This window comes from Parasteatoda tepidariorum, chromosome 7, assembly GCF_043381705.1.
Source record: "Parasteatoda tepidariorum isolate YZ-2023 chromosome 7, CAS_Ptep_4.0, whole genome shotgun sequence".
NCBI lineage: Eukaryota > Metazoa > Arthropoda > Arachnida > Araneae > Theridiidae > Parasteatoda > Parasteatoda tepidariorum.
In genome coordinates this window covers 83,844,947-83,855,624 of record NC_092210.1, presented here as the reverse complement: position 1 = coordinate 83,855,624, position 10,678 = coordinate 83,844,947, and the positions used below count along the sequence as shown (strand labels likewise).

At 28.8% G+C, this 10,678-nt stretch overlaps 1 protein-coding gene across 1 annotated transcript in view; it reads left to right on the top strand.

Annotated features, from left to right (window-relative positions):
• LOC107456089 (inactive dipeptidyl peptidase 10-like) overlaps positions 1–7,052 on the top strand; it is a 253,685-nt gene extending 246,633 nt beyond the window's left edge. The window contains exons 17-21 of the mRNA XM_071183704.1: positions 293–487; positions 1,972–2,129; positions 3,087–3,224; positions 3,309–3,382; positions 5,666–7,052. Of these exons, the coding sequence (XP_071039805.1) occupies positions 293–487; positions 1,972–2,129; positions 3,087–3,224; positions 3,309–3,382; positions 5,666–5,812 (712 nt within the window). The 3' untranslated portion in view covers positions 5,813–7,052. The remainder of the gene's footprint in view (positions 1–292; positions 488–1,971; positions 2,130–3,086; positions 3,225–3,308; positions 3,383–5,665) is intronic.
• Positions 7,053–10,678: the final 3,626 nt, after the last annotated feature.

Sequence of the window (10,678 nt, the reverse complement as noted above, 5' to 3'; positions counted from 1 at the left end):
TATATATACTTGTGTTGAAGAAGGCTTATAATAGTACAAAATATATTTTATAAATAATAAATGACTAAAATTAGCTATTTTTCGAATGCTTTAAAATACCTTTTATATAAAATAGAATGTGAAGATCCATGCATGAAAATACTTCCGTTCCATTATATTCTGACTGCGCAATTCATCATAAAATCGCTTTTGGAGGAAAGTCAATTGCAGAAATAAATATATATAAAAAAATTCCATTAGATTTTACAAATATTTCAATAGAATATAAAGAGTATATTTCTTTCCCTAACAGAGATGGATCTCCAGGTTCCCAGTTGGTCACCAACGAGTTCAAACTGCATTGGGGAAGCTACCTCGCAAGTCGTCGAAATCACATTTATGCCTGGATAGACGGAAGAGGTAGCGGGTTTCAAGGAGACAAGATGATGCACGAGGTCTATTATAGACTCGGAGGTCCAGAAGTGGAAGATCAAATAGAAGTTACGAGGTCTACGAATATTGAATTTTAATGCGATATATTTTCCGCATATTTGCCTTTCTTATCTCTCTTCTTTATTTTTGCACGTATTTTCGGTAGAGAGCTTCTGGTTTTCGTTTAAAAGTTTGGTTAGTTGTAGGTGTACAGCCAATTCTAAATTGGAAACTTATTTTTTTTTCGAAATATTTATTTAAGTTTCGCGTGGTTCAGTGAGGCTTTTTTGAAGACATTTTCTTAAAGTTAAAGCGTTTGTTGAACTTTTGTTTAAAAACAATAGGTCATATGTTAAAATTTATTAGGCATACTGATTTTTTTAATGCCCACCCGATTGACACTCGACATCCAGGTATAGTAGGGCAGATATGTTTTCACTCTTTCAAGGGCACCATATTAGGTGGCCGTACGGTTTCCCTAGGACAGATAGTACTGAGAGTGAGAAAAAATCTGTGCCTTGTCCGAGATTCGAACCCGAAACATTTTTGATATAAGGTCAGTTCTCTGACAACTTCGCAGTCCGGTCGGCTAATTAAGTATACTAAAACTGCTAAAAAAATATTCTATGAAAAATTTCAAAAGAAGTAAAATTTAAATATTTAAAACCCTTTCAACTTTTTTTTCCAATTTTTCGATCGAATAAAAAACTAAATCTGGCTATTATTCATTAAAAAAAATTAAATAAAAACTAGTCATTCCTTAATTATTTTTAATTATTTTTTGACATTAAAATGTTTTAAAAGTGTCTAAAGTTAAAATTGTATATTTTTTATATTTTATTAATTACTTTTCCTGATATAATCCTTCAAAATATAATTTATTTTCAATTTTGCGAAGACAAATTCGGTAAAAAATATAAAAATAAATATTTTCCGACTTTGTTTTTTTATTTTTATTGTTTAAAATTTAGAGCAAATAGAATCAATATATTAGAAAAACGAATTTAATATGAAAGACTGCGCTTCAAATGAAGTTCACATTGAGACAATATAAGCAAAAATATGAAAATTGTAGTGATAATATTTAAACAGCAATGTTGGATACAGAAGACTTATAAAAAACATTCCTAATAGTAATTAACTCTTTTTTTGTTGAGATTTTTACATTATTTTTAGTTCACATTTGAATTTTTTACATGCTTTAATTTATCAATAACTATATTTCAATTAATAATGACATCTCTGATTGATTTTTCCTTGCTTTTAACGCTGTTAGGTGATTACTCCAATCGATATTATAATGCAAAGAAAACATATTGAATGTTTCCTTTTCCAGAAATAGATTCGTGAGGATATTTTCTTATTGGAAATTATCATTATGACAAAAAAGAAGAAAAATGTGCTAACTTCTTTGCTGAAATAATTTCAACTTTTTTTTCTCCATTCTTCTACTCTTTTTTTGTTTAACGTTTAAAAAAAATATTTTCACTAAGCTATTTATAGGCAATATACTAAAGATTTTAGAATACTTTTGAATCAAAAAGAATTTTTTTTAAACAGATATCTGAAGGAAAATCTTGCATTCATTCATCCGAAGCACACGGCCATATGGGGATGGTTCTACGGTGGTTACGTTGCTGCAAAAGCACTTTCTCATGAAAACACCGTGTTTAAATGTGCCATGTCTGTGGCACCAGTGACTAGTTGGATATATTACGGTAAGATATGAGCATCTTTCAATTACTTACTTAAAGTCCTTTTAATGAATTAATTGCTTTCATATTTTAATTAACAAAATGGGTTTACTATGAAATTGAGATTCTTCATAAAAATATATCTACCAAAAACAAGTTAACTAGAAAATAGGCAAATTCATACTCAAATAATATGACTGTAAAATACTTATGATTTATTCATTTTATAGTATAAGTAAGCTATTTCATTCTGTTAAATATTTCTAGCTGGAACCAAAATAATATTGCTCACGGATAGCTGAAATTAACATGTATTTAAAGTAGTATATTACTATAATATTCTTAACGTTGCTTCGAAAATTGACTAAGATAATTTTAATCGATAAAACAACTGTTTACTGTCATAGTTGCTAACTTGCAGTCTAGCTATCTAGATCTCCATCTAGCTATCTTACGAAAAATTTGATTAACTTGCTAAGAAAATACATAGATTATCTAAATTTATGAATATGCATGCCTTAGTTTCAAAGTACAAAAAATAAAAAAAGCAAAACCAATGAGTGAAGAAATTTGAAAAATTATGCAAATCATTGCGCATTAATTCATGCCTACTTTAAACATTATTTTTTTCAACATTTGAAACCTGCTGTAAAAAGGTTTTGAAATATGTAGAGTTATAGAATAGTTGGTTTGAATTCGTGTAACTTTATATCAAAATATCTCTTTAATACACAACTTTCCAGAATAATTACAAAATAGAAAACTAGTTTCTTTGCAAGAACGATAGGTAAGTGTGCCGAAGGGCTCAATCAGTTAAGAAAGTTATGGAGTTTTAAAATATATATTTTTATAAATTTGCATTATACGAATAAAATTAATGAATTTCGGTTATTTTCAAATGCGTAATCATTTACATTTTTATTTAAATAAAAGCGCTACACATTTTTTAAAATTTATTTATTCATTTTTTCCTTGTATTAGATTCTGCATTTTCGGAACGATACATGGGAACACCAGCACCGCAAGACAATTATATGAATTACGAAAAAGCAAGTCTTGTAAAAAATGCCGAGAAATTGAAGGGAAAAAAGTTGCTTTTAGTTCATGGAACAGCTGATGGTAATGATTGTGTCTTGTAATTGTTTAACCAAGCAAAGTTTTCAAAAAATCAACATTAAAAGTTTAAATTTTCTCTTTTTGCAGAAAAGGTGCATATCCATCAAACATTAATGCTCATGAAAGCCCTAGTCCAAGAAGGCGTGCTTTTCCAATCACAAGTACGTTATTTTATATATTTTTAGCATATAATTTTCCTTAGAACCATACTTTTATAAGTAATACAAAACTTGCGCAGATTTCTTTTTTACCACTATGAATCTTTCACGTTTGTAGTGACATATTTATGAAACTGTTTTAACTTTGGTACTTTGAAACTAGCGATATTGTGGTTAAATCTGGATGGAAATAAGTTCAATTTAATAGATCATTAGAGTTGTTGAAAATTTGCTAAGTTCAAAGCACGTTAGTTCAAGGTACCTCAATTATAATCCAATGTTGAACTATTTTTTCTGATTGCCAATGCTATATGAATCCCATCAACCAGTCTTTACCTAGCTAAAATAGACAAAGCAAACAGTTTGTAAGTTTAGATAAAAAAGAGTTTGGAGAGTGTAATGATTCCAAAGTGACGGGACAGGATGGTCGAACGTATCAACCTGACAAATGCGTAATAACACACATTTTTTTCTAGGCAGTAAAAGAACGACAGTTCAATACTCTCGTTACGAAGCGATTAGGACGTCTCTGTGAAATGCTTCGAGGTTTTGCAAATAAATTGATCATTGATTTAATTTTTAATTATATTATTATTCTGGTAAGTGAACCTTGCAAAGTTTAGATTCCCTATCTGAAGTGAGCGAAGCCCGCTCACCCACCCGTAATATAAAATTCTTTACTAGTAAAATAAAAATCTTTACTAGTGGTTTTAATCAAAGGAATTTTTATTCATCTGACGCTGAACTTGTCCGAATAAACTTTTACGAATAAATTTATTCCAATTACTTTTACCCATGGTCCCTTTTAGCCTGGCTGTAACCCATGGTCCGTCTGCTACTGAGAATGTTTTACGTTAACACTGTGGTCGATGCGAGGCGGGGATGGAATTCGTTTCGACCAGCCATGGCTGGGATTCGAAACTGGTTCACCTCTTCTTCTGAGGCAACATGGCTCGCTTTTTTTACTGATATAAGAGACATTTAAATTTTGACAAACTGTTTTCTACTGAATACAGAGCTATACAGCGATTGCTGATCCGTTATTAAACTGCTCACGACTTACATTGGCCATAATTGTTGCTGTAATGTATTATCAGTTGCATAAATGACTCATGTCCTATGGTTCCCTTGACAATTGAATTAACTGAGTTACGGTTTTTGCCTTAGTTAACTGTTTAAGAGGACAAGTTTATCCTAACTTTTTGAAAAAGAAGTTCCCTCTTCTCGGCTGGTTTCAAAATTACGTGTTGACAGCGTGAAGTAGCACAGTATCTGATTTTTTAAATAAGTTATTTAGAAATTGACAATGAAATAATATAAGCGCGTAGAATGTTAATTTCATTTCTTACATTTATAAACGTATTTTGGGGTTCTAGTTGCTAATTTTATATGAAATATGCATAACGAATCGAACAAATTTACGGTACTCTTTATTTTGCGTTAAGTTAAAAATAAATGCGCGCATTTTTCTTTATATCCACGGAAATAATAGTAGAAATATATGAATGAATGTAATTTTTCTTCTTCTTAGAACTACGAATATAATAGTAGAAATGTAAAGATAAATGTACGCCTTTCCCTTAGAATCTTGGAAATAATAGTAGGAATAAAGAAATAAATGTACGCTTTTTTTGGTTGGAAAAATAGTAAAAATATAAATGTAAATAAACGTTTTTTTTTCTTTAGAATTAATAGCAGAAATGTATCAAATCTCTCTCAATAATGAACTTTAAATATTGAAAAATTTTCTGGATTCTTTGAACTAAGAATATTTTAGATACATTTGCGAAGTTAAATTGTAAAATGAAATACATATTTAATTCTAGAGATCGATTAAATGTAATGCAGTCAAATATAAAAAGGCTGTATATAGTGTCCATAGCATTTAGCATAGTTTTTTTTTTAACATCACACTCCCTTTGACGACACATCGATCCTAGAAATTTTTTAGCGATCTATAATAAATTCATAACTATTTACTTAAAAAATATTAAAATTATAAATACATCTTCTTCAATAAATTTACATACATCCTCGCTTCCGGAAAATTTTTAAGGATGACAGAAACGTAGAAAATTATTATAAATCTTTTTATTTTATAGTAACAAAAATATGTCATAAAGTTATAGTGCCGGCTATAATTTTCACAAACGTGAGTAAAACAAATAGAAAAAGGCATTTTCCGCATTGCTTACGTCATCATTCCGTTTTTCCATAGATTTCCTTTTCACCTGAATAGTGCCATTTCCGAGTAATATATTCAATCCATTTTCCAATCTCTTTCAGCTCTATCCAGATGAAGACCACTCTCTTTTCGGAGTTCGACGTCACCTGTTTCGAACAATGGAAGATTTTCTGAATGAGTGCTTTTACATTCAAAGAAAAGACGAATACGAGAATACGAGAGTTAAAAAAGATATAAAATCCCCGTAATTCTATGGTGCATCAAGAAAAAGTATTCCAAGAGTTTTTGAAAACTGTACACACAAACACATCAAAAGGGCACTTACCTTTTGAATCGACATCCTCGATCGATCTTGATATACAACTGTGTATTTTTCCGTCTTCATCATGTTGAAATTTGGTTCTATATTCGTGTTTGTAATGCAAAAACATGAAATGGTCTACTCATTTCAATTGCATATGATCTAATGAAAAGTGAGTAAAATATGAAGTGAATACAAGTAAAATGTAAATCTATTTGTTAAATAATTGATATCAGACTTATTGCTTTGTGCTTTGTAACTGAACCTTCATTTGGTGGAACTGTTCGTGGAACTTTATTTATAAGCAAATGTTCTTTTAGATCAATAATTTCTGCAATTCAATTGCTATATACATTTTTTAGTTCCATCGATACCTTCATCTGATTGAATAAGTTTGTTTTTATTTGTTGAAACAGTTTAAATATTCCCGAAAAAATTAAGTCAAACCTGCAATCAAACGAAAAAAAGGTATATGATGCTCCATTATCGTTTTGGAGTATTTAATTTTTAATATTGGATCATTTAGGTTAGTTTTTATCCGTCTGTAATTGGTATTATTTGAAAACAGTTACAGTAATATGACTGTATATGAGACTTATTAGATACTACATGGATGCTTTAGTTCAATCAATAACTTCATCTCACAGAATAAATTTATGTTAGTCCAAACAGTTAAAATATTCCCCAAAAAATTATGTCAAATCTAAAATTTAAAGAACAAAAAATGTATATGATGCCTCATTATCATTTTGGAGTATTTACTTTTATCCATATTTGTTCATTGAGGTTAGTTTTATCCTTCTGTAATTCATATTATTTAATAAGAGTTACAGTGTTGTGACTGTATATGAGACTTACAAGATCGATGGAGTATAATTATCATTAAATATGTTAAGTAATACTCTAATCGGATATCTCCAAGGAAATAACATAAATATTGTATCACATTATGTAAGAGTTGCGTAAAAATTGTAGACACTTGTCATTGTATCACCAATTAAGTTATGTAAACAATGGTACCATTCAGGGTAATGAAGGAAGGAAAGTTCCACATATTTGATTAATCAATTCATTTCGGAGCATTGAATATAAATTGTGCTAATAAGTGAATATAAATAGTGCTAGAAGTGATTCGTCTCAAGAATCGTACTAGTATTCTTCGATGTATTTAAATGTTGAAAAAAAAATTGTGCTTTTTAGCAATGATTGCTCCATTCCCTTACGAAGTGCTGCACAGTTGTTCTCAGTTACAATTCTCCGATTCCCACTTCTTTATTTTAATAACTGCAATTGAAAATTTTCCTGAAGATCACGCCTTGGTCTCAGCAGATCAGACATTGATGTTCAGTGCTCAAAATAAAAAACGGATCACTCCGAATAACTTTTAATCTAATGATTTTAGTCATCATGTTTTATGACTCAATCTTAACAGTTTGAGGGAATGTCCTCAGATATGATAATTAATTGGTGTCCATGTTTTAAGTTACGAAATGAGATATAAAAACGTACTTTCTCGAAATAAACATACCTTTCTTTCGACGGATTCAGATTTTTGTTAATTTTGCATTTTGCATATTTCACCATCTCTTGATAGCTTTTTAAGCAAAATGAAGAATTTTTTAGAACAATTATAATTTCTTTTTTTGTGGATAATTCCACGAATAAAGTAACTATTTATAGATTTATTTATTAATAGTCGAAGCAAATTTTGAATTGCAATGTATACAATCGCTTACATCATTTTGAAGAACGTAAATTTACATGGCAAAATGCAAAATTTGAACGTATTTGGTTTAACAGTTCGTAAGACATCAAATTTTAAAAATGCAACTTTGTAAAATTTGATTTCTTAGGAGCTATTCGTCCAATTTCATTCAAATTCTGTATCTTGCGGTATTCAGTATTTCTGTATTTACATTCTTTAAAATGGGGTTGGAGATTATATACCTTTATACCTTTACTTTTTCAGACTATTATGAAATAAAATAATAAAAATTAAGAAAAACTTACTAAAAGTTATTTTTTGCATGGAATTATTTTTTTTAACAAAAGAATTTTGTAGTTATGTGCAAAAGTTTTACAATTCTTTTAAAAAGTTCTTGANAATCAGTCTCAACTAAATCTAGCCATCTCAGCCTGGGTCTACCTCTTTTCCTGTTCGTTAGGGGTTTGTGTAATAGGATTTTCTTTAAATTTGAGTCATCATTCCTTCTGAAAATGTGAGCTGCCCAGTTCATTCGATTTATTTTAATGAATTTCACAATATCTGGCTCTCTGTAGATTTTATACAGTTCAGTATTATATCGTCTTCTCCAGGAATTATTTATTTTTATCCCACCAAGGATGGCCCTCAAAACTTTTCTCTCAAAAATGGCTCAAAAAATATTTATTAATAGTCGAAGCAAATTTTGAATTGTAATGTATACAATCTCTTACAACATTTTGAAGAACGTAAATTTACATGGCAAAATACAAAATTTGAGCGTATTTGGTTAAATAGTTCGTGAGACATCAAATTTTAAAAATGCAACTTTGTAAAATTTGATTTCTTAGGAACTATTCGTCATATTTCATTCAAATTCTGTATTTTGCTGTATTCTGTATTTCTGTATTTACATTCTTTAAAATGGTGTTGGAGATTATATACCCTACAATTCAAATTTTTTCGACTATTACGAAATAAAATAATAAAAATTAAGAAAGACTTGCTAAAAGTTATTTTTTGCATGGAATTATTTTTTTAACAAAAGAATTTGATAGTTATGTGCAGAAGTTTTACAATTCCTTTAAAAAGCTCTTGAGATATGGTGAAATACGCAAAAATTAAAATTAATAATTTTGAAACGGTTAATCATTTGGACGCAAATACTGTAAACTCGTCTTCCTTTATAACCCTGAACTTTATAAAGTAGGATAATAACCCCCCCCCACCGGATGTCGCTGCTATTGATATTGCATTTTTGACGTCATTGTTTATGTCTACTTATCATTTGGGCAACTCTTATGTTTTTCATCATTTAAATCGCGTTAAAGTTGAATAAAAATCGATAATTATGATAGCTTATTCATATGTACTAAATACAAACAATTATGATAATTGTAAGGGAATGTTAGTTAAGAAATATAATTGCACAAGAAATTGCAATAATTAACCGGCATCATTTCAAACGGAAGTATCATCCATCATTTTATGTTAGTTTACTACATAAATTTTATTTTTTAATTATCCGCATAAATAATGTTAAGAATAAAATAGAACTACTTTGAAGGATAACAGTATTTTTTTTCTTAATCTTTTTACACTGTTTTTCAACCAACTATAAATGGATTACAAAGGTGCTAAAAGTAGAAAGAGCTCAGCCTTGAAAGTAAATTGGTGCTTGAGCAGATGTAATTCTTTTTATTACTCAACATGTATAAATAATAAAAAGTACCTATTATAATTTACTTTTAAAGATAGATGAACTAGCAATTAATATGCAGTTAGCATGTGAAAGAATCTGCATGGAAGTATTTACTTTCTATTAAAAAAAAATCAAAATTTAGCAGCAAATTTCGTAGGCAATTCAAATGTTTAAACAACTTACTTTTTCGTATCACTTAAATTTAAAGTATTGGTTTCATACACACTAAGCTTGCTGCAAATTGTCTAGAAAAATAATCGTTTTTTTGTTTAATAGATTATTATTATAATTTTTTTACTGTCATTCAGCAAATAGTGAAAGATTCCATATCAAATTACAGTGAAATGTACTGATACCCTGAATACCGGTACTTCTTTCCGTATTTTGATACGAATTGTGTATCAACGGCAATTTCAATTTTATTTTCTCGAATTTACTTGTTTTCAATTCTTTTATTTTTTCAAAAAACATATGCGTTAAAAGTACGACTTTCTAATTAATAACTAACAGCAAATGTGTTTGTCACAATACTAATGCATTAAAGCAGTGTTTTTTTATAACAGTATTAAGTTATTTAAATATCATATTTACAATACGTTTTGTTTAACTTCTATTGAAATACCACAAATTGAAGGCTATCGCAATTTGCATTTATTTATAAAGTGTTTAAAGCTTGTGAAAAGTATAGAAGGAAAGCATATTATATATATATTGTTGATGATGAATTCAAAAATGATTTATAAATGATGTTATCTTATCTGCTGTTAAATTACATCATGTGTCTAACCCTTTCTCATTAGGAATTTTAATAGCTATGTAATAGCAATATTTACGTTGATAATTAAGCTTTATTGAAAAGAATTCAGCCAATTTTAAAATATTCATTTTGATAAAGCTTCGAAATAGAATCACGATATGGTACTAACAATATATTATTTTTCCTTCAAAAAAGAAAAAAAAAATTCAACAATATTTTGCATATTATTGTTGTATTTCTGTCGCGTATATGTTAATGTAAATTTTGTTGTGTTTTTTAATGCATGCTTTAAATTTCTGACAAAAGTCAAGTTCAACAAGTTTTCGTTTAATTTAGTTAATATTTCGAAGAAAAAAAATTTAATTACCTGAATACTATCAGTTTGAATTGTTTCTGGACGAGGAAGAAATTTATTCAATGTGATTGTATCAAAATTCAATCTGTAAAAATGTTTATAGATCCCATCTTTTTAATCATTAATGTAGATGTTTCTATTAGTTAACATTATCACCAAAATGATTTGATAATGGATATACCAAGGAGAAGGAGACTAGCTTCCATAGAAATAATATAAACCGGCCCTCTTCAGGGCAGGCCATGAATATGAAGAGAATTAACATTTAGGGAAGCAGCAGAAAAGTTCTCTCTGTAT